At 38.3% G+C, this 24,925-nt stretch overlaps 1 protein-coding gene across 1 annotated transcript in view; it reads left to right on the top strand.

Annotated features, from left to right (window-relative positions):
• Positions 1-5,411: 5,411 nt before the first annotated feature.
• LOC150084397 (cell adhesion molecule Dscam1-like) overlaps positions 5,412-24,925 on the top strand; it is a 304,173-nt gene continuing 284,659 nt past the window's right edge. Inside the window, exon 1 of the mRNA XM_090375203.1 lies at positions 5,412-5,595. Within this exon, the coding sequence (XP_090231329.1) occupies positions 5,532-5,595 (64 nt within the window). The 5' untranslated portion in view covers positions 5,412-5,531. The remainder of the gene's footprint in view (positions 5,596-24,925) is intronic.

Below are 24,925 nucleotides of genomic sequence, written 5' to 3'. Positions count from 1 at the left end.
TTCTTTGGGTTGCATTTCTCGTATACGAAACTCATAGCATCACAATCCTTTTCTTTATCAGCACGAAGTATTTCAACTTTATAAATAAATATGAATCGCTCAAAATGTATGAGTTCAGTGCAACATCAATGGAAAAGAAGGCTTTTGCATGTGTGTGTATATATGGGGACAGTTTTATTGTTAAGCATATCAAGCGATGCTTGTACGTTTATTTTCTGTTACATTTGCAGTTTTACAGTTCTGCTTTATAAATTACACAGGCTGTAGAGAAATGGGATCACTTCGAGGATGTTTCTGAAAGGAGACCGAGGTCTGAGGGCCGACAAGTCATTACTATTAGCAAGTTAAATGAAAATGTATTCATTTTAAATGTCAGAGAAATATTGGAGAAATATGGAATAAATTAGCAGTTATATGTACAAGTCTAGGCTAAGCGAGGAGTCAAGATAGTACCAAAATATACAGGATATTTCAATTTAACATCTGGACCTTTTTCCTCATATTTGAGTTAAAATTTATAAATTTGATGTTAAAATTAGACTCAGTGGAACTGTTTTGATTTTACCATTCCTAGATTTAAATTTTGCCTGATCAACTGTTCTTTTCTCAACGGAAAAGTTGTTCCCAGTCCTCGGTTTAGGCATAAAACATTACCGGTTTCTGAAATATCAAGAATTTTTTTCAAATTATGTTTACAAAACGAACTCCTGAAAAGATATAAGCCTATAGGGATGCTGAATTTATAAATAAACAAATTGAACTTTCCAAAAAAATATCTGCATCGATTAATAATGTTAGAATAGGCAATTTACAAGAATTCATTGTTAAAAATGTTGTTTACCTAACTTTATTAAGGAAGCATTTGTTGTTTCTGGAATTTTAAATACTAATCCTGTTGTGTATAACATGAGAGATTTAAATAATGAAGAGACACAGGGTTCGTTTATGAAGAAGAATCAGCACAATTTAATAAAAATAATGATGGATATAAAAGATTATTAGAAAGAAAGGTAATAAGTATCCCCTGAAACGGAAAACTGTTATCTGGATATTTTTAATTCACGGATAGATAAAGAATGTTTACCTTTAGATTGAATAATGTCCCTCAAGCTAATGTGTGAATTTTGTCGTATAATATTTTTTTCAAGTAAACAAAGAGCCCCAAATTAGAGCTGTTTTATTTACTTCCACAGAGTAAACGTATGTTTTTATTACTTCTTAAGTTCATGGCTTTTTCTTGGTCTTTATTACCAAATAAATATTATTTATAGTCAGCAAATGTTTATTCTGTTTTTAATTGTCTATTTTTATGTTTTCTTTTGTATTTATCATAAACTTTATAGGCATACGCTTTTTAACTTAAAACTAGAAATTTCTTCACAGTTTTCCATTGCATTCATCTTTCAGTTTTCCATTGCATTCATCTTTCAGGTTTACAACTATTTTCTTATTTATGTTTAAGTGTATTGTAGATATCATTTTCTGGATAACCTTATACTTTATCATTTTATTCAAAAACCTTCAGAAAAATCATATTTTAATGTCCTATATAATCAGCTATCTCTGAATTATGACCATCCCATCCATGGGGGTGATCATGATTCATGATTCGTAATCCGAGGAATGTTTTGCTGATAAGAATGAGGACCCCCTGTTATGTATGGACCAACGTTTCGCTGGTAAGGTCTACCAGCAGCTCTTAGAAGACCATCTGCCATGTTGCAGTTTTCCTGGACAGAAACGGGATCTTCCAAGACAACGTGTCATCGGTCCGATACTATGCACGGGTGGTTAGGGGAACACAGTGAAGATATCACCCATTTTGACTGGCTTCCAATTTCGCCTGACCTCAATTCAACTGAACACCTGCGGGAGGTTTTGGAACGGGAAGTGAGGCGTATTGACACGCAACCGTCATCTGTTCAGACACTGTGGAAAGCCTTGCAGGCAGCATGACTGCAGATCCCCACGGACGTCTTCAGATATATTTTTTTAACATCATATCTAAGTTTCTCGGTTTCGGGTGAGAGTTGCATGGTTTTTCTCAGAAACTCAGGTTTTCCTTTCAGCAAAATAGACAAATAGATTTGTTGTTTTGGAGCTTATAACACACGCATACACGCTCCCATTTATGGCAACTCTCTCACTTTGGCAATTTTGTTGCATTGATAATTTATGTTTCTTAGTACAACTGTGTAGTACATTCTAAATGAAGTTTGGAAACATTCAGCACCACTAACGGTGAGCATATCAACGATATTGTGCCATCTGCTCCATGAATAATACTTAACCATTATCAGTCTAATTAGTGCCACAGTTACTGTAATGACCTTGACCTTCCCTTGGCTTCGTGGAAACGCCCTCATTGACTTACGAAAGTGGGTGTTATACCACCAGAAGCGAAAACGTTGATCCGAACTATTATCCTTAAAAGAATCTTAGTGACTACTCCAGCGAGTTTGAAAATCCAAAAATGACGGTTATTAAAGTGCTTGTGATCGTATTGGAGAGTACCTGTTTTAGAGAGATCGTTTAACGTGTGATTTCCAGTACTAGTGTCCGGGACTCGAACTTGAGTGTCCAAGACAAGTGGTTCTCATTAAGGAAAGGTTCATTGTACCACTATTACTTCAGCTGCAACAACACAGAACATCTCTGGATAAGCATTCTCTACAGAAACCAATGCATCCACTGTTCTCCAAGCGCAGTACAATGTTTCTAAAGCATGTAGTATCTCGAATATCTGGATATACGGATAAAATTATATTAATACTTAGCATTTGAATGCTTAATGAGTTGTATGTTATATGCAGATTAACAATCTGCATATAACATACACATTTCTGTTTAAATATGAAGCCCCCCCCTCTTAAGCTGATTTGTGCCTCAAGAATGAGAATATAAAGTGAAACTTTCATAACCCAAAAGTGATTAAAGCATGACATTAGAAACTCAACTAGAAACACTCGTGAAGTTGCTTATAACTTCAGAACTGCTCATAAAAGCAGCTGTCTGCTCTGCTTGTATACAGTTTAATGTACTTCAGTTCTCTGCAAGTCTTTGCCGAGAACAGGTTCACCTCAGTAAAGAAGCTCCTGCTCTTCAATAGTTCCATAATGCTAAAGATGCCCCTGCTCTTAAATGGTTCCATAATGCCAAAGATGCCCCTGCTCTTAAATGGTTCCATAATGCCTAAGATACTCCTGCTCCCAAAATGGTTCCATAATGCCAAAAAAGGATGAGAGGGGAAAGAAAGAACTCCATTGAAGGGAGGTATAACATGGAAATAGAGAGAGAGAGAGAGAGAGAGAGAGAGAGAGATGATAAGAAAAAGGAAAGTCAGTTGGCAAAAAAAGCTCATATTCTACGAATTATACCCAATTTCGAGAATGGAAGAGGGAAGAAAGACAGAGTAAGAAAGATACAGTACAGTGCGAATCATACTGGAAGTCTGGTAAGATAAAACAGAGACGAAATTTCGACATCTGGCAAAGTAAACAGTCAAATGCAGTCATACACAGAGCGCTCTTAAAAGTTGGACATCTAATGGATGATGTACGTAGCTTTGCGCATAACGGTGAAATAAATAATAGTGCAGCTGACTGAAGATGAAGAAGCGCACCATTTTCCTTTACGTTAATCGAATTCCTCTCTACGAAGAAGTGTGAAGACAAAGTAGTGGGGGAAGTTTTAGAAAAGTGTTTTCTCAGCGTGTGGAAGTCATCGAATGATTTTAGAAGATGGAAATCACGGAAAGATAACAGTGGAATTGTTGTGAAAGCAGAATGAGCCGTGTTATAGTTCTCCTGAATTCATTTTTATTGCTTGGAGGATTAAATCAAGTTTAGTGTTTTCTCTGGAAATCCGCTGGGTGATTAAATCAAGAAAAAGATTTCTTCTTGTTTCTGTATTTAAAGCTGCTTCCGAAAACTCATATTGAAATTTTATGGAAGTTTTTTGGTTGTGGCGTTTTTGGTGGTGGCGACTCTGAAATCTTTAGGTCTTCTGGTGGAAGTTCAGCAATCGGTGGGTATCACACGCATCTTCAATTCCATATACATTCCTATATTTTATAGAAGTGCATATTGGGATCATCATTCCGGTATCAAAACATATTTTAATGCGAATTAATTTTTCATCATTTGAGAAGATTATTCAACAAAATTAGCGATCGCAGTGGAAGTGCGGTTGTATTTGAGTTTATGTTGCCTTGCCTAGTTATAAACTCATCTGACCTATACAGTCGTCCCGGAGAATAAACAGAACTGCTAAATGTAATTAACACTTGCAGAGAAAAAAGCAAAAAACGTAATCTTGTTGTCACTAATTTAACTGGGAAGGTTTAGCATCTGAGGGTAATTGGTCAAGATTTTAGGAGAATGGTAAACGTGTTCTTGAAGTTGCCTAAATCATAATTATAAACGTATTAGGATAAATGAAAAAAAAATAATTAAGTCGAGCCCGGCGAGATTAAAATAAGTTATGACAAAAGATAAAGCACTAAAATCATCAGATGAATATTGGATGTAGTTATTTTTGTTTATTTTCAGGGGAATTGGGAATGATCTGGGAAACAGATATTCCACTTCAGAGCAAAGTTTTGCAGACGCAAAACCTTGAGCCTCATAGGCTGAGTTGCCTTTTCGCTAATCCAAACGACAAAAGTCAATTTATCCATACGATGTAGTCATGTTAGTAAAGATCATGATTCTTCCTAGTTACAAAAGTCAACAAAGCTCACAGACATCCCCCCCCACTAAAACCCCCTTGTCATTATATTTTCCATCGTCTCTCGCACCCGTTTCTAGTATCAAGGTTTATTTCGCATCCTCCATTCGACAAGAAAGATTTAAGAGGCGATTACGTCCCGGTCAGAACCAACTATCTGTTTTAAATCTTCCTTTAATCCCCGATAAAAATTTTTCCTAACAAGAAACTTCGCCGCGCTAACAAAGCGTGTTATCTTCCGACTCGTTCAATGGGGGAAAGTAAGAGGAAAGTTTTCTTTACATCATTAATCTCGCACCGGTGCGCTGTGTCGAACGGCAAATGTATTCCGAAAAGACGCGGTAAACAAAAGACTGCACGAAAGACGGGCAAAGCGTGTCCCGGGATAAAAATGTTAATTTCCTCTCCCGTAGCAAAAATTAAGCACTTTATCTGAAAACCTTATCGTTCTTCTGTCGTTCTTAAACACTTCCTTTCTGGCGCTCGCGCCATTTTAACTTGGAGAGTAACTTATAAAATAAACCGAAAATAACGTCCATATCAATACGGCCAACCACCTAATATATCTCCGCTAGAGCGGAAAGAAGACTGCGATAAGCTTAGCCTCGCTTCCAGAGTTCTGCGCGCGTCGTACCAGCGAGAGAAAGAAAGATAGAGAGAGAGAGAGAGAGAGAGCGTGTAGAAGGAGAGGGCGCCGGCAGTGAACACTGTCCGTTGTGAATACGAAGGCGCACGTTGTACTTTGCGCTTGTGCTCTCACTCTGTATACGTCTGTTGATCTCGTGCGCACGCTGTCCTCCGGGATGTTACCTAGGTTGCTGAAAACAGTTTACTGGTTAACTCTTGTCACACTGATATTCGTTACAGGTAAGGACACGGAAATCATGTTATGGATATTAGTTTATGAGATTTCTGTTCTTCGTGAAGAAAAAGAAATAATTCGATTATCTTATAATTGCAAGCATCTTTGGTAGCTGGGCTGCTAAGGAAAGAATTCGCAGCTAATTAATTTTTGTTCTGCCCCTGTAAAGGATGCTTTACTGTACTGCACATCAATTGCAAGGTTAAGCTTCCATTTCATGTAGTTAGAAGAAAGTTTGTACAAACAAACCTGTGGGATAACTCGTATTTATTTTAGAGTTCAGGGACGTGTTAGTGTACCGAATATGTTTCTCGTCACTAATTTTTAAGAATGGCGCTTTGTGTCGTGAATTATTTAGGGTGCAGTAAGTTTTAACTTAAGAGAGCATCGCTATAAATCTTGTTTCTATTTTCCTTATTAGGTTTTTCTCATGCCCCTGTAAATGATGCTTCATTGCACTGCACTACGATCACCAGGCTAAGCTTCCATTTCTTGTATTTAGAACAAAGTTGGAACAAACAAACCTGTTATAACTCGTATTTATTTTAGAGTTAAATGATGTGTTAGTGTACCTTCTACGTTTCCGATCACTAATTTTAAGAATGGTGGTTTGTGTTGTGATTTATTTAGGGTGGAGTAAGTTTTAAATTGAATGAGCATCCACTGTAGATTTTCATTTCCTCTCTTCAAATCCAACTTAAGTCGTTCTTTTCTATTATTCATTCTCATAAAAGGGCTCCAATGATAAACCTATGCCTGACCTTTTAAAGAGTACATAGTGTTATTAGGATTTACTGATATAATTCAGTAAATCCTAAATCATGTTATTAAATAAAACAACCGAAATATTTAATTTTTTTGAGATTTAGTATACTCTATGCTTTACAATAAGGTTTTTTTCCGAGTCAGTAATTTAAAATACTTTTTATTACTTTTTAATTTAATATAATTTTTTATGTTATTTATACATAAATTTTCATTAATTTCATCGCATTAAAGCTATTGTACGTATGCTGTATTATATTTCCGGAGAGACGATATATTTTCCGATTCTTAACCCCTGGATTAGTGCTGTGAAGTGTTTTGTAAAGTCAGGGTACCTGTGTGTACCTTTTTACTCTGTAAAATCATATTTATTCATTCTTTTATCAGATACGGAAGTTATTGGCCTGACTACAACTGTCACACGTGCAACATTTTGTTGGGAGTCAAGTTCATGAAGTTAGCTGCGATATCTAGTGAAGTACAAAAAGAAAGAAAAAAACCTTACTTGGATAAAATTCCTTTAAATAAATGTTTCTTTGTTTAGCGAACTCGAATTTTTCACATTCTAGAGATAGACTTCTTAAATGTATCATCAGTTCGTTACCCTTTCTTAAGATGCTTGCTGACTGAGCAGGTAATTGAAAGTAATAGCCCCCAAGTTGTTCTGACCTCGGAAAGCAAGGTGTGTTTGGGGATGGGAAGAGTAGTTCTGCGTGTTCCGTGAAGCGCTACAGCTCATAAAATGCTATTTCTTATTATTTTTTTTCCTTGACAGTCTTCGTGTTCTTAGTCATTAAGCATAACTTGTGTTGGCATAATTTGACTACAGAATCGCATGGGAATACACACCCTTCTTTGTAATTTGTGTTTTTTTTTCTTACTTTTATCCGAAAAGACGGTTGCTTTTTTTATGATGAAATGAGGAAGTTAAAATTCCACGGATGGATCGAACAGTGTGCTTGTCAAGCGAGTTTGTTCCTCTGTTCGTATACTCAGGGGGTAGTCCGATTCTCTAGGACGTTACGTGGAAAGTAATTTATCTAAGCCCCAAGTATATACTTTATACACATGCACACACTGTCAGATTACTGTAATTATCTTAAAGGAACTTCTGTTAGGATTCTATGGGAATTCGCACGGAGTTCTTTAACAAAACCAACACGGTGGGATAATAAAGATATCAAGTTTTGAAATATGAAATAACCTTCTGAGTTAAGTTTTAACTGCCAGGATTTTTTTTTTAGTTGGAAAGACGAGCAGGAGTTCACTATGGATAGTAGTATGTTTGCATTTCCTGAATGAATTTTAACAATACGTAATATTGATCCACATTCTCGGACTGGAGCGGTTGAAGATGAGTTTGACGTACTTGGTGTGAATTTAAAATAGTGGAATAATTGATACTGAGTCCCCAAAAATGAGGCTTATTGGAAAACAATTTTACAATATGGCTAGACAGTAATTTTCAATTGTATCCTGAAGTTCAGATTTCTGTTGGTCCCGTTTTAATGAAATTTAGGAGTGCTCAACAAATCTTTCTGAAAGTGAAAAAAATTATGAAAATCCGTCCATTAGGAATCGAGTTATTACATGCGGTCAGACGGACGGATATGGTGAAGCCTGTAGGCTCTTTATGCATATATGCCAACGCGCGTGAAAACGAAGGTGGTTAGTACCTCTATCAAAAATATAAACTGTGATCATTAAATTAATAATTTACAGGTTCTAATTGTATTTGCTTAATAAAATGCGTCCTAAGTATGACCCCAGGACAACAAACCGAGTTGATGTTACTTTGGAAAAGAAAGGACAAGCACGGATACTGCATAGGAGTTTTTTTTTTTTTTTTTCCCAGAAAACCCAAGGTTATCATTTCAAAAAAGTAATCGGGATATTTTGGAAATTTAAAAAGGATTGTAGAAGCGCGGATAAAACTGCATACAACTGATATCGGTCGTCAGGAAAAGAAGCTTAAATTTTGCAACGTAATATCATTGGTTTCAACGGAGAAGATTATGCGCTGGCCTCCTCGAAGGCACGTCTTCCATCCTCCCGTCTCTGGAGATGTTAATTTGTTCCGAAGATAACCCGTGCCACTCTATGACCTTAAAGCCTGCAACGGTTGAGTTCTTCGACCTGAAACAGCGGTATCTATCAGAAATGAACGAAAATCTTTCTGCTTTGGGTATATTTACTTGTTTTTTCTTTGAATATCTCTGCGGGTTGAAGAATTGAAGTGTTTTACTAGAGGAGATATTCGAAATTAACTAACTGGCAACTTCATTTTTGTGTCACACTATATATTCCTGAATAAAAGATATTTTAATGAGAGCCATTCTATACTTTGTTACCCGAAGAAGATGATTGGAATTTTTAACTTCATTGGCATACTCTATTTGAATTTCAGGACTGTATGTTTATCTTAACCTAATATCTATTAATTATGAATTTTCATATAGCATAATTATGTTAAACCGTATTTTTCTTTTCAAGACTTTTCTCTGAAGTATCATAATTTTAAACTTAATGATATTATTGCACCATTACAAAATCTGGATATTTTCATTTATCAATCCTCTAAGGTCTGTTTCAGTTTCCTTCGCCATCATTTTTGGGTTGTCATCTGCGAATGCCCATACATCTCAATGCAAACATGCCCAGCCTCGTGGCTATTCCGTTATGATTATTAATAGTTAATATTTCTTTAAAGTTAAGGCTGTTAAACAGTTGCAGATAAAAGTGGAATTTACAGACACGAGGAAATTCAAAACAGTTATTTCGCATCTGTTTAGAATTTCTCATTAGAGCTGTTTTGATTTGCACGTTTCCCCTGTAAATGCTGCTACCTAGCAGCACTCTCTATCTTGGTCGAAACTCAAACAGAATAATAAATACGGTGTGAATATTCCCAGGACAGATATGGGGAAACAGCGTATTGAGATTTACAATTGCACGAATCAAATAGCCTTTCCATTATTAAATATTAGCCTCAAACCACTTTCGCTACAGAATTATTTAGAAGAATATTTAGAATTAATGTAGTTTTGCTTAGAGAGTTTCGACCTTCATATAAGTTGGAAAGGGGAATGATTAACCTCCGTTGTTTGAGAACACGTGTTGTATAATGATGTAGTAGATATCAGAGAATCCGAATTAAAAGCTGATGCCGAGAAAGGTAAAGAATTTCGATTAAAATTTCGATGTTGGCTCTTGGAGATGGAGAATATAGATACAGGGTTTTTTCAGTAGACCCAGGGAATTGTTGGATTAAGCTCTAGCAGAGGTTGTTGAGTTGTATTTCCAAGAGGATATTTTTCCTCCAAGCCAGGTCGTAATATGGATTCTAAAGAGGTGAGACATTAAATGATTGGCAGTTCAAGGGCTTGGATAAGAAGAATTGAGAAGTGCGGATTCCTTAACAAGCCTCTATGCCTTTTATAAAACTGTAGCGATACTGGCATCAAAATTTCACGTTTGGTAAAATGCTAACCTTAAATGCCAGAGTTTAATTCATTAACAAGGGTAGTTGATTGGATTATGAGACTCTGATGATGGATGTTGAATTTGCATTTGAGTCTGTGGTGGGCAAGGTGTCTTCTGGCAGCTGTTGTAATGCAGATAGATAGTCAGAGAGAGAGAGAGAGAGAGAGAGAGAGAGAGAGATAGATGCTGAAGAGTTTCAAATGACTTATCTGAAACATTTGCAGCTTGCAGAGTTTCTTGTAGAAGATATGTACCAGAACATTGACCAATGTGGTTTATTGTACATGCGTGTTTGCCTTTTAATAAACTTTACTTGTTACTTTGGTTAGCATATTATTTTCTAATGATCAAACTTATAGTTGTTCAGAACAAAACCCGGTGATTTCTGGCCTCGGAAACCATGGCAGTATTTGCTCTTAATGCATCTGTTGCTCCTTACTTCATGATTGGAATAGTTTTTCATTCTCAGGCAAAATCAGAATACTAATGAAATAGTACAGAGGTGTGCAAAACCTAAGGACCAACACTATTTCTAAAGGTTACTGATGAGAGTAGATTCAGTCTCAGCAGGATTCTGGATGTCAGCTAATCTGGTGAGAGGTTGGCACACGGTATCACCCCGCAAACATCACTAAAAAGGGTCGATATGGCTATCGAGGTGTTCTCATCTGGGAAGGCGTTATCGTGGATGGACGTACACAACTCCAGCTACTGGAAGGCGGTACTGTAACCGGTTCACGCTACTGTACTGAGGTAATCCTTCCCCATGTGCGTCTGTTCCGAGGTGCCATTGGCCCCGAGTTCGTGTTTATGGATGATAACGCCACACCCCATCGCACTGAAGCTGTTGATATGCTTTTGGAAAGTGAGGACATTGTTCGTATGGATTGACCTGCCCGTTCCCGCGATCTAAATACCATCGAACACATATGTGACGCTCTGGGGAGACGCCTAGCGGCAGTCCACACCCACCAGAATGTTCACCAGCTGAAGATGGCGCTGACAGAGGAATGGACGATGTTACCACAAGAACTTATCAACGTTTTTCTAAGTATGGATAGGCGGTGCAAAGTCTGCATCGACATTAGAGGTGGTGGCCATATCTCATACTGAGGACCACGTCTTCCCTTTGTTCCATCTTTGGCAGTGATACATCTGTATCAAGGGAGCCAGTGCTATGTTGCCATTTTTGAATAAAGTCCCTCTGTACCGTTTGGTTTCCGTTGTTGTTTCCTTCATCATTTCTGTACCTCACGAGGTTCCTTTGGTATGCTTTTCCCTTATCCAGGCCACTCCTATGAGAAGCCACAGGTGAAAACCTGACTGTTCCTTAAATTTTGCACACCAGTGTATATAAGAGATACTAAATACTCTGACCATGGTTTTTAGTTATAAACACACGTAGGGAGACGAGCCTGAAAAACCTACACGCTACCGCTGTGCTTTCCGTATCTTTATTCACTACCGATAGAGAATTAACGGTGGATTCCACGAACTTACCCTTGCCACGTTTTCTGTAGAGCACATCTTATTTTGAAGTTGATCACAACGTGCAATATACGAAGTACAGATACGGGTATCAACTCGCTTGCTTTACTCAGCTATTAAGGACCGGCCTCATTACCAAATTCATATGGGTTGACTGACAGAAGATCGCACCCTGAGAAAATTAGTTGCAGAAGGCGTTCCATCTCTTCATCCCATGAGGAAATCACAAACAGCTCTACGAGTAGGTAATTTTCTTCCGGCAGTTTCCGCTTTAGACAGGAATTTGATGATCGTTCATTACTCGGGAGTGACTGGAGGCGCGCGACTTGGAACAGAAAGAAAAGCAAAAACTGCTACCATCGTTTTGTGCGGAGAGACAGGTATACAAGCATATAAATATGTTCGCGTTAGTGAACTAATATATAGAGATAACGCTCGTAAATGTTTATGTACTTAGAAATGCGATTTTTGGCTGTCTGATCCCAAGTGGGTTGATAGAATTTGACTAATATTCTGTACTTCTTACTTGGTTGTCAGCTCGCCGTTTTACGTATTTTGTTAAGACTTTCTTCGAATGTGCTCTTATTACTTCAATTTTTGCATTTCTGTCAACAAATTATCTTCGCGTTGCTTTTTTATAGCATGGGTAAAGATATCCTAATTTTATGTCTTTCTGGGAAAGAAAAAATCCGGGATATCGATCCAGATGTTTACTACAACAACATAATATGTTCGAGATGATGCGCTGTCTCAACGGGTTGCCTCGGTATATGTAAAGTTCATAGACACGGTGTACGGATGCCACATGAACTTAGATGCTGCTGCTGTTATTGTCGTCGGGGTTTAGGAGCATCACCGACTAAGACAATATGGCTCCGTGTATATTGTCTGTAAAATGCGTACGTTCTGTGGTCGATTTTCTGCTTGCTGGAAGAAAAACCCGTTTTCAGGGATAAAAAACCATGTTACCCTCGCCTGGGACCGACTAACTCAGCGACGTTGTGAAAAAGGCCCACAAGAATTCCTCTCATCATCGACGGGACTCGAACCCAGGTCTTTTCTATCTGGTGCTCCACACAAGGGGACCAAGGGTTGTCCCCTTGAGTTTTCTCGAGGTTGTCCCCAGGGTTCAATTCTTGGTCCCCTTGTGTGGAACCTCGTCCTCGATGATTTGCTGTCCTTCTATCTCTGACACGGTCTAGTTACAGATGATTGCCTTTGCCGAGGATCTCTCCATATTAGTACATGGTAACTCCAGGTCCCATTGGGAACAGTGGGATAACCCTGTACTGCTCAACTTGCTGGATTCCACTCTGAAAAATAAATTTAAAATGTCACCATCTAAAACCAAGATGATGATATTTCACGGAAAACTAGAGCATAATAGACCTCCTGTTGTCAAGTTTAATGGAGTATCTTTGCAACTTGTTAACACTCAAAAGCTTCAAGCTCCTTAGGATCATTTTGGATGAAAATTGTTATTCTCATCACACATCTAGAATCTTTCCAAAAACGTTAAAACTGTTACGTCCATGTTATTCAAAATCCTTGGGAAGGGTTGGGGTTTCAAAAAGGGAACTCTCATAATTCTATATTACAGAGTTGTTTTTTTTTTTATTCCAGTTGTTACATATGCAGCCAGTATATAGTTTCACGGAACCAAACTAGACCTTGTCCAACGCACCTTTTTGCTAGCTTTTCTTAGAATTTGTAGAACAATTTGGATTGCAACTTTAACAGCTATCGCAGACTTATTGCCTCTGGTGTATGACAAAAAGGTCATATACTGTATAAAATCATATAAAACTTCATGACGCCAGCACCTAATTGGTGATTTCCTGAGTCAATTTCACCATAGTAGGTCCAAAAAAAACAGATAATTCTCTTTGTATCTCTGAATCTTGGAAAAATCCTAAAAAACAGAAGTTCTGATATGCAGTATTTCAAATAATAACCTTCACTGGATATGACAAAAGGTATTTGTAATAAATCCCTCCTCTAGTGTTTCTTACTTTTGTGCATGTGTGGCCATATTTCTCTTAGGAGCCAAAGAGTTTTTGATATATGTGAATACAAGAAAGAAGAAACGAATCAGATCGGACCCTTGTGTACGGCTTGTGGGGAAATCAGATATCCCAGCTGAAGTTACTGACGAATGGAATGAGTACTTTGCATCTATCTTTAATGACAAAAGATCCTTCATGGTGAGAGGAAAGACAAGTAACGCTCCTGGTGTTGACTGATGCCACATACCCAGTAATTCTGTGCAAGATGGCTTGAGATTGTATTGAACCATTGCGGTTAATTATTAGGACATCATTGAACACGGGGAGAGATTCGTTTTGTGTTGAAATTTGCCAACTTATCGCCAATAAATGGCCGACCGGGCTAGCCGAGTGGGTAAAGTACCTGCCCGGCAACCCAAAGGTCGCGGGTTCGATTCTCGCCTCGGGCTTGGATCAAAGTACTGCAAAAACCTTGGGAGGTGCAATATGGCCACAGAAGCCGATGCGCCAACAACTACCAAATCAAGAAGAACAAGAAGCCAATAAATGAAAGCGGTTTTAAGAGTGAAGTCAGTAACTTCAGATCGGTTAAGCTGTCTTCAGTGGGAGGGAAAATCGCACTGGCACTGTATAAGGCAATTGCAAGATCGCGTTTGAAATACTGTGTCCAAGATGGACACTTCATCTGAAAAAAGATATGGACAGACAACTTGTGTAATGGAGGCCCCCCCCCGGTATTCGTAAAATCGGAAAAATGCTAACTTATTGTGATTTTCTCCTGTAGAGAATCTGTGTCCTCATTTTGAATTTAAATCAAATAAAAATAGAATAATAAATAGAATATTAAGAAATATTTAATTTTAGAATTATATTTTAAGTCAGGAAATCTCTTACCTGACATTTTTTAGGAATAACTGCATCCAGGTAAGATGTAATTACAATAGATGAAAGACCTGCCTAAAGATAGATGGACCTTACAACAGGACAAAGGATAAAAAGCAAGCTTTGACCTACAAGTTCAAATTTAATAACAAAAAAACTCCTATCCTCCCACATCCAGGACCTCTATTAAGAGGGAGGGGAAGTCACGCACCCGAATTTCCGAGTGGAAACTTTCATATATTCTTTCCTTCAAAAGACCTTTTAAAGTTGTTCTAAATCCCTAGATTTTCAAATTCCCAAATTATTAGTGAAATATGAGGGGGCTGGAATTTTCCTTCAATCCTTCTCATCCTTTCGCCTACTTAAACACCTCCCTGTGCTTTTGAAATACTGCAATGGAGCGTTCCGGGTCTATATATACGGCCTTCGACACGTATTAACTTCCCCTTTGAAGATGGTATAAACGAAAATTCCCCATCAAGCTTTGAGTATTTATCTCCCATTATACTTCCAGTTATTCGCCATGCATGGGTTTAGGGTCAAAGCTTGTTTTTATTCCTTTACCTTGTTGCAAGTTTATTCCATCTTTAAGCAGGTTTTTGAAATAATTTCCATCTATTCTGATTACATCTTACGTGAATGCAGAAGAAGAAATCTTTATTGTACAGTAAAGATACAATAATTTTTTGGGGTTCAGTTTAAGACCGAACTGATTGAGATGGTTAGAGAAAGCTATGATCTTATTACAGATTTCCGATGTGATCACTCCTCTGTCAGCTGATGGTGGTATTTCCGTTAGGAACTTTATATCGTCGGCGTAGATAATAACATCATCCCTGTTACACACAAACGGAATAAGGAGGGCGGTAAAAAGTAGCCCCGATAAAACGCCACCTTGCGGCACACATGCTTTGATGGATCGGGTATAGAAGAGGTTGCGATGAGTGAGGTACACTGTTCTATTCCAGAGGAGCGAGTGCAGAAAAGCGAAAACGTCACCTTTGATCCGAAAGAAATTGGTTAGGAGATTCAGAAGGGCTGAGATGTTGAGGCTATCAAAAGCAGCTTCGATATCTGCATAAAATACCGCCAGCTCTGATCTGGCCTCAAATGCATTTCGAATTACCGTTTCGACTGCCAGAAAGTTGGAGACAATTGATCTATTATTGAGAACATAATGGAGTTGCTTTGGTGGTTGTGGAAGAAGATGGCATGTTATATGCGGAAGGAAGACTTTTTCCAGTAGCTTTAGGAGCGTGGATGCAGTGGTTATCGGTCTATAGTGCTTCGGCTGGCTTGATAGTGGAACTTTTGGTAGTGGGGCGAGAGCGTATTTGCTCCAGGATGCAGGAAATACACTATGAGAGAAGATGGAGTTGAACAAGTAGAGCAGAGGTTCAAGAATATATGGGCTGAGGCACTTTACAATGAAATGCGGGCCTTTATCCACGCCAGCAGTGCATGACAGACGCAGCAAGTTGATGGCTTGAAGGAGCTGCTGTCGATCGATTTGAAAGGAAAACAGCTCATCATCTGGACCAGAAATGGAGACTGGTTAGTAATCATATAGTTGTGTGGTGTTGTCTTGAAATCTGACTACATAGTTGATCCATTCAACTGGATTGAAGTTGGAATCTGGTTCAGAGTTAGGGGTAGAGTATTTGCCTTTGGATAAGGTCTCCAGTTTTCCTGAAAAAAATCTCAGGTAAGAGATTTTCTGACTTAAAATATAATATTTCTAAAATTTAATGTCCTATATGTTCTATTTATTATTTTATTTTTATTTGGATGAAATTCAAACATTGATTTAAATTCAAAATGAGGACACACATTCTCTACAAGAGAAAATCACAATAATTTGTCATTTGTCCGATTTTATGAATATCAGGGGGTCTCGATTATGCAACTTGTCTGTCTAACATGTCTAGTATCAAGTTTCGACACAATAGGATTCCCATAATGTTTTTTATACTAAAAAACGACTTTGACGGGTCCAAAGATGGGTAACTCGCAGTGAGATCGGAAAAAAAGGATGACTGTACAAGGAAACACTCCGATTATGTGGGCTACAGAGCTTGGAAACCAGGCACCTCAGAAGGGACTTGATTCAGGCTTATAAGGCTCTGATAGGGGTTTGTAGTAAAATGAATGAAGGTGGAATTTTCAGTGTGGTTGCCTTGCACTATATGACTGATACTAATAGGGCTTCCCACGGTAGAGAACTCTGCCCTCAAACTTTCAAACTAATGCTGAAAGGAAGAAGTCTTCGAGGCAATCCTCTTCCATTCACCATCATCTCGCCTGGAAAAAAAAAAAATTTTCAGGTTTAACGATTATAATACTTATATAAAGTACTAATGAGTACGCCTGACCTACCAAAATTCTTCAGACACTTCTCAAAGCAGTGAAAGAGATGTATGCAAAGCAAGTCGGTGTTAAAGTGTGCAGGGAACAGATATTACAAAGAACAGGTATCACAAACAAGCAGAATGAGTTGCGAAAAGAAGGTTATGGTATTTTTAAGAAGCATAATTAGCACATTCCACATCAGCAATTTGTCATTTGAACCTCACAAAGAGAAGGCCGCAGTAAAAACTTTTTGACTATGGAACATTGTCCTGTGGACAGAAGAGACGCAGTACACACCTGTAAGATAACATGGAGAGTATGGATGGGAAGAAATCCTGGAGAACGTTATCTGCCACAGTGTGTTGTGCCCACAGTGAAGTTCGAAGGAAGTGGAACAATGGGATTAGCCTTTTTCTTGTGGCTGGAACACGGAACGTTAATCCTAGTGGGTAGTACAGTTGTTAAATTCGCCGTCCTCCCCATACCGGGTGGAAAAGACTTGAGTTAGAGTCTTGTCGATGATGTGAGGAATTTTTATGGACCTTTTCCACAACGCGGCTGAGTTAGCTAGTCTCAGGCGAGGATTTTTTCTCTAGAAAACAAGGTTTTCTCGTCCAGCAAAGCGCAAATCGACCACAGAACACACGGAATTTACAGATATATTATACTGCACCTTGTTTTAAAATTATGACACTGAACACTATAAATTTTGGGTTTTCCTCTCTATCATCTTCCTTAGAGATTGATGTACACAGTATTGTTTTCACTACTTTTTGAACAGCCCTTTTGTATTCCCATTACTGTTGGACTAAAAATTCGTCCAGCCAATATCCATTCTGCCTCACTCATTCCTTCGAGTTTCGTTTTCCAGGAACAGCCTTCATATATATCCCCAGAAAAGAAAATTACCATCTTCACGAATTCAAATCCACTGCCATAAGCTACTTTCATTCTTCTCAACCCATTCACGCTACTAAGAGCACCTTGGGTCCATAAACTTCCCATGATTAGGGACATCTGAGAAAGAGTACGGAATTTTCGCCATAACAGTATCGCGAGCAGTAGCGCTACATTCAGTATTTCACTTACGTGCTTACAAGAGTTTACTGGCATTCTCACACGAACCTCTCCACCACGTTTGTGATCTGTTTATGCGTTTCTTATCGAGAACTCATCGCTGTTATTTTTCTGTTCCACGACTAATGAATCATGCAGACAGGATGGCCTATATTTCTGTAATGGCACAGCGACACACAAAGAGATGCCCTTATTTTTGGCGGGGTTCGAAATGGAGTTATTTTACACCGAATTGCAGACTGACTGCTAAACGAAATTGTGAATACGGTGCCAGATAGAGCCGAAGAAGATTAAGTAGCGAAAGAGATGATAGATTATACAAACCTACGAGGAGTGCATACTCATTAATATTTCTAGGAAATTACTTTCGTATTTAATTAGAGACAGCATCGTGCATCTCTCTGGTTAATGAAGCCCACTCAAAACGAGGAGCAGAGATCCGACTTTTATCATTTGATTATCCAGCAGATGGGGACACTCATACTCACTAAAGACTGACAAATATTACTCGTCCATTCGGTAATTTGCTGCCTACCCACCGTAATTTAAATTAGCTCGAACATAAAAGGAATGGAACTCTAAGAAACCCACGTGTTCTTCAACGGACTCGAACCCTGGACTTCTCTTTTTTTTTTCAGGAACTTAAATTGCACCTCATTTTAAGAGTCATCCGGGACAACTGAATTCCATGGGCAACGAAGAAAATTTACGCTTGATGTTTTCTAAGAAAATGGATGGATTCATCTGGGCAAACATTACGCGCGCTATCCGAATGTCCTATTTTTATCTTCTAAGTCCATGTGTACTCCAAAGTGGAGTACGTTGCAATATTTGAGACACTTTTTCTGCCTAAAAAATGACTTAAAATAACGCAACCCGTTCTTTCCATGTAAGAGCCCCAATGGCCTTGTTTTTCCTGGATGGAAAGTTTTCTGAGAATTTTTATCGCATTTTACTATATACAGCTGCGTAAGAGAAGATGTAAAGGAACTGAGTTTTTTCTCGATGCGTAATATAAAATCTGTTTTATTGCGGAAAAGCGAAAAATAGACAAGATAAGAAAACGAAGGAAATTGATAAGGAAGAGGCAAAAGGTGTATTCAGAAGGACACAAGACACACACACATGTTCACCATAGCGAGCGAGAGAGAGAGAGAGAGAGAGAGAGAGAGAGAGAGAGAGAGAGAGAGAGAGAGAGAGAGAGAGAGAGAGAGAGAGAAACTCGAGAAAGGCTGCAAGAAAGGACCGTATGGCGATATTTCTATGACCTAGTTTCGTTTCGGATTGTGCAATACCAAATGCAAATAGAATGAACTAAATAAAATGCTGAAAAGGGGAGGTAAGGATGCATTAGCCTTACGTAGTTCACTTTTATATTTAGAGTTATATTCATTAAAAAAAGGATGGTACAGGAATCGAACTGAGATGAACTGAGTACCATCCTCGTGGATGTCTTCTTTACAACGGCTGAAAAAGAAGAAAAGAAACGAATATTCAGATTATTATTTGGTATATACTCTAATTTATCTGTTTAATTTTATTGGCTTTAATGCTCATACCGTAGAGGCCAGCTTGTTAGAGAGTGTGATCCATTCCAAGAGACGATCTGTGGATTTATAGCATTCTTTATTTATCCAGGGTGATTCCAGAGATTTTGTTTTTGTTTTATTGATCATCGGGATCAGTGCTTGTTTTGTTTTACTAGAGGAGTTTTATCTTTTGCATTCCGTTGTCTATCAATTGGCAGATTCATATTTGAATTCAAACACGAATGTGAATAAATGAAATCTTTATAAGTAGTGTCCTTTAAGGCCACAAAGGCAAGATTTAACTGAAGAAAAAGAGTTAGCACAAGACTGATCAGTCAGGATGAGTCTCGTTACTGTAAAAATAATAATGATATAAGTGGATAAAGGGTTGACGGTCTCCCCTAACTCCGCTGTTTATATCATTGTGGTGTACACTGACCCTGTGATGGGCAGGATTGCAAAAGGTGTTGTGTGAGTTTCCGTAGTGTAGCGTTTGGGGTGTGTTGTTGTGTAACTCAGGCCATTTAGCCGTTGGGCCCTTAGTGGGACCACCCGTTGTCCATCCACTGCTCAGAGGAGGCAGGCCATGCGTGGAGGGATCGGCAGTACTCTGGCAAGCCCAGCCACCTAAGATTTCAGTGACGGGGCCTTAGAAGAAAAAAAAAAAGGTTAGAGCGAGGGGTTGAGAATTGTAGAGAGGAGGGGAATAGATAGATGTATGGGGATGAAAGGGAAGGCATCCCCCCAGAGTTCAACGGAAACAAACCTTACGTCTGGCGAAAAGAGGGGAGGGGGTATTGGGATAAAAAATAACCCTGCTAGAGCGCATAGGGTCGGTCGCCATACGACACTATATTTTCGTATTTTCAGGTTCCTTTACAAGATCAAAATTCAATCAAAGGTGTCACTTTTTGTTTGTTGTTGTCATATCCGATATCGGTGGCTAAAGTCGTTTTAAATCTGGTATCAATTTCCTTAACTTCCGTTGTTCATTAACGGAACTTCTCTCTCTCAGTCGAGGTTCCAGTCAGTGATTGAAAGCTGCGTCGTGAGTTGTGGATGGTACTGCACAGTTTTCAAGTTTGTATTCGTGGAGGCGCCCTACGTCAATTGGACAAGTCCTGAGCAAAGTGAATGAAGGCAATGTAGTCTTCGGCGTTATCAAGGACGTGCTGTTCCCGGTTTTTGGGAAGATAGTGGATTTTGATGAGGAGAGCACATCGTACGTCCTCATAGCGCTCACAGTCATACATTAAGTGGCTCCACCTTTTCGAGGAACCACAGTTGTATAGGAGTCATCAATAATGCCTAGTGCTTGTAATTTCCCTTTGATTGGCCCGTGGCCGTTTAAGAAGAACGTGGCATAGAGGCCAGGGGAGAACCATTTCGGCATTTCCGGATCAGTTCTAGTAATTTCCGGAATGAACTTTCTCGTAATCTCTTCTTTCGCGGAGTCGGTCCAACTGGATTCCCAGGTTTGTTTTAGGTAGCGGGCTAGGCGTTTTTTCTCTGCTTTAGCTGGGTCTGTTGTGTAATCCATGATTGATACTGCTTTTCCCTTAGAGAGGTAATATAGCAATTCACATCCGACGACCACAAAGTCCAGGGAACTTGTCAGCACCGGCCAGCGCCTCAATGGCGTAGGTGCTGACCGTGCACACCGCAGTGGTGATGGTCAGAAGCATTGCTCATTTTTTGTTTCTAGCTTTCTGTGGTTGACTGCTGTTATGGCCTTCGTCTACCAGATTCCTGCTGCGTAGGTGATTATTGGTGTGAAGGTGGCTCTGTAGTACTGTATGTGGAAATAGTTCGTTTCTTCAATCTCTAGTCGCGACAAGAGACTGTTTACTAGTGAAGTGTAGTAACGGATCTTTTTATTTGGGTTCGCCAGATGAGAGGTCAAGGAGAAGTTCTTGTCCAGGATGATTCCTGGACAAGAACTATTGGATACTTGGAATTAACATTCCAGGATATGCCCATTATATCAACTATTCGCCTTCGGCGACACTGTTCACAATAAAATATTTTTTTGATCTGTTAAAATTAACAGATCGAACTGTGGTAGTACAATGTTTGCCTCAAAGGCTGAGAAAATAGCATTCTTGGCAGCCAGAAGATTTGTATATTGCAAAGACGCTGATGAGGGATCAGATGATAAGTAAAAAATCTGAAGTAGTATGTTCTCAAAGTCAGTAGTTTGGTCCGACGGTTGCAGAGAACTGAAAGGGACCTCTGACCAGGGTGATTTACCTTTGTGAAGAGTGTATCCAAATACTGTTTAATTGTTGCGGTGTAAGCTGATTTAATTTTGTATGAGCTTTGAAGTAAGCTGTTCTATCGGGTATAGCTTTAGTTTGCTTCCATATTTTATGGAAGTGTTGTTTCAGATCGCAGTTGATGACAAGTGAAAGTCCACTATGCCGAAGATCAAGAGATAACAGTAATACTTTTCGAAGTAGCTTACTTTTCAAAAATTTTAAGATATCATGTAATAAATATGACTAACAGTTCGATAGTTTCGCAGCGGAGTGGATGACCTTTAGGAAGTAGTCATATACTTTCTACAGGGGCAGGGTTGCTATCGTACATGACCTGCATGTCGTGTGTTGTCCGGAGACGAAGTTTCAAAGATATCACGCCAAAATATTTTCCCAAAAATTGTGAGTAAACTTGGCCGCTCTTAGAACAACAAGTGGCCCAATTAACTGATCAAAATACCCCACCAGATATTAATAGAGAATGGGTGAATACATACCACAGTGTGGATTTTCATTCTCCATCTTGCCCAGGTTGTTTGAATCGATGATTTTATTCTGCGCAAATCTCAGTTCATCAGAAAACATTATCCGACTCACAAAACCGCCATCTTGAGCATAGCAGGAGAGGAGTCATTTAGAGAAGTGTTGTTGTGAAGGGTGGTAGTCTGTTGATGTGTAAAAAGAAAATGAGACCTCAGACCAGGATGATTTACCCAAATACTGTTTAATTGTTAAATGGTATTTGAGAAAGAAATTAATGGTAGCACTTTCTTCGGATGAATGGGTTTCAGTTGCTGTCGCCGAAGAATGCGACAGACAGACAGACGTGTAGAGAACCTGTAGTGCAGCATCCATTTGTCAAGTACTTCTTCGTGAAACTTCTTGTACCTTGTCAAGAATTTCATCTTGGTCGCAGGATTGCAGCCACCCTGGAAGCTTTGCATCGTGACAAAATTCAGAAACCTCCCCCAAACGCTTGTTGTACCTAGCTTTGTCATAATCAATTTTCTTTAGCGAAGTGTTGGATATCTTTTGGAAGGGCAATGTATACATTACAACGCATCCCTGAAATAATCGATTCTAGAACACGGCATAAATGATGGCTGGCTGGCGGCAAGTAACAGTTGTTGTTAAAGTTGAACACTAAACGTTATTTCACCCGTGTCATATCGATAACGCAACAGCAGTAATTACATTTTTAATAGAATGACGATTTTGTAATAGTTTTTGGTTGTTTTCTTTTTTTTTTTCGCATTCCAACTTTTAAAAAAAGCGCCTAAAAAGTTCGAATGTCACATTTGAGTTCCAGTGCGCGTGCATCAGAAAGAATAACCATTTCGCGATGGATTTTCTTTTTGTAATAAAGTAGAATAAAGCCAAACTAGGTGAGCGTAACCGTTGACAAAATTATGGAAATTACTTTTGGGTTGTAGTGTCAATTAAGCCGAAAAAAGGTCATTAATTTTTGTAGCCCCCATCTCATGGTAGATGGAACGTTATTCTGACACAGAAATCCGGTCATCATTGAATTCAAATGAGGCTGGTTTTAAAGTACATATCTGTTGAAGATATTTTCCGGAATGGTATTTGAGATAGATGAGACAAACAGAACTAATTAAGCGTGGGTTAAATCCCTTGTTGGAATGCTGGGAAATAAATACATGTCGAAGTTATTAGGGCTCTCCTTCCAGCAGCGATATTAAATTAATATAATTTCCATTTTTTTTGTAGAGTCGATAAATAAATTAGCTCGTGAATCCTTGTGTCCTAAAGATTACTCGGAATTTTGTAAACAGATCCTTTTATTTGATAATTGTATGTTTTCTTTTATTAAGTTAAACCATTTATTTCGCTTGACCATTTCTCAGAAGTTATATTTTCTAAGTACAGGTTTATTTGATTATTAAAATCGCTAAAGAAATCGTACGAGGCAGGAATTTTCGTCCGAAAATGCTGGAGCTGAATAATTCATTAGCATTTTAGTCTGACTGCTGTGAGGGATTTCAGACACAACTTTTCGTGGACCCCATTTAAGAAAGATTCCCGCAGAAATCGATTTTTAACTCTTAGCCATTAGAAAAGTTTTGTCCTTTAAATCAGATATAAATTGATGGTGACATTTGGAGACACGACTTGGCTTTGAATTTCATGTTGTGACACACACTTTCGAATAACTGCTCTCTTGTCACTTCGAAAAGAGGACAGTTTCACATCTTTCTATCCCCGGAAGAACCTTCGTGGATTGGATGAGGAATTAACCTGACATCCCGTATACTTGATAAAATTTTAATGCGAAATAAGTAAGGTTATTCACATGTCACCGAATTATGGTCTGGGTTTCGTATTTTTATCCTAAGTATTTCAGTAACCCGAATGAAAAAACGTGATTGTCGAATGGAGTATGTGTTCGTAGTTCTGGTTGCGAAAATATTCACAAAACACCACCCCAGAAAAAGCAGTTTATTCTTAATACGTTCCCAGACATCGTGCTTCTATAAAAATTATAGGTAATGTAGTCTTTATTTTTCTATTCGATGTAATTAGGTATTTTGCATTCGTTTAAAGTTAAAAAATAAGCTTAATAATTCTCTTCTTTCATAAGCGTTTATGTTTTCATCCCTGGAATCCGATTAGCGGCCATAATAACTGAATTCTGTGGTAAAAAAGGGAAGAAGTTAATGCCTCCACTGGAAAATCCAGTAATTTTTTTCTTTAGGTAATAATTAAAGTAAAATAAAGAAGTAATTATAATCTCGTAGCCAGATTTAAGAATGATGAACTCATGCTCTTTCCATTATTATTCATAAGCCTTTAAAATGTGATTGATAACCTCAAGGGATATAGTTAAGAATCCTTTCATTATTCCAGAAACCTGTATACACTATGGTAATTACCTCTGTCGGGTGTCGAGAGGTGTTCGTGGCACGTTTTCCATAACGTCTTCAGAATAATTGCTGCTAGTTATAAGTACTTACATTTTTCACGATGTCATGCATTCTTCATCCATGGCCAGGTTTTCTTTAGTCATTCTACACCCTCCAACAAGCACTTGTTCTTAAAATTCGTGTCGGTGTCATAGAGCCATATCTTGTTGTACTTGACGTTTGATGTCTTTGCGCCCATGACTTTTTTCTTTAATAATATGATAAGAATTTCATGCAGTAGATGTTAACATGACCGCCCATCTGTTATTCAAATTCTTGCATATGAAAAGGAGATTATTTTTCACTAATTTTTATTACTAGTAGTTAATAACTGGAATTTTAAGCGATTCTTTCAAAACCAAAGAGAGGATTTTGCTGATCTATCAAGAATAAATATTATGAATGAAACTTCTTCACGGACTACTCTTTGGTTTAGATGAAAATATAGAGATTAAAATGCAAGGAATATTTCATTAATTCCACCCATTTAAACATTTTATTTCCTTCTATAATGAGAATTCAAAAGACACTCTTTAGTTGCATGAAGGAAGATTATTAAATTGGTTTTCAGGAT

Source organism: Mastigoproctus giganteus, chromosome 6 (assembly GCF_048544385.1).
Source record: "Mastigoproctus giganteus isolate SK-2022 chromosome 6, ASM4854438v1, whole genome shotgun sequence".
In the NCBI taxonomy this organism is placed as follows: Eukaryota; Metazoa; Arthropoda; class Arachnida; order Uropygi; family Thelyphonidae; genus Mastigoproctus; species Mastigoproctus giganteus.
The sequence above is the reverse complement of the archived record's forward strand: the minus strand, read 5'-3'. Positions and strand labels throughout refer to the sequence as shown.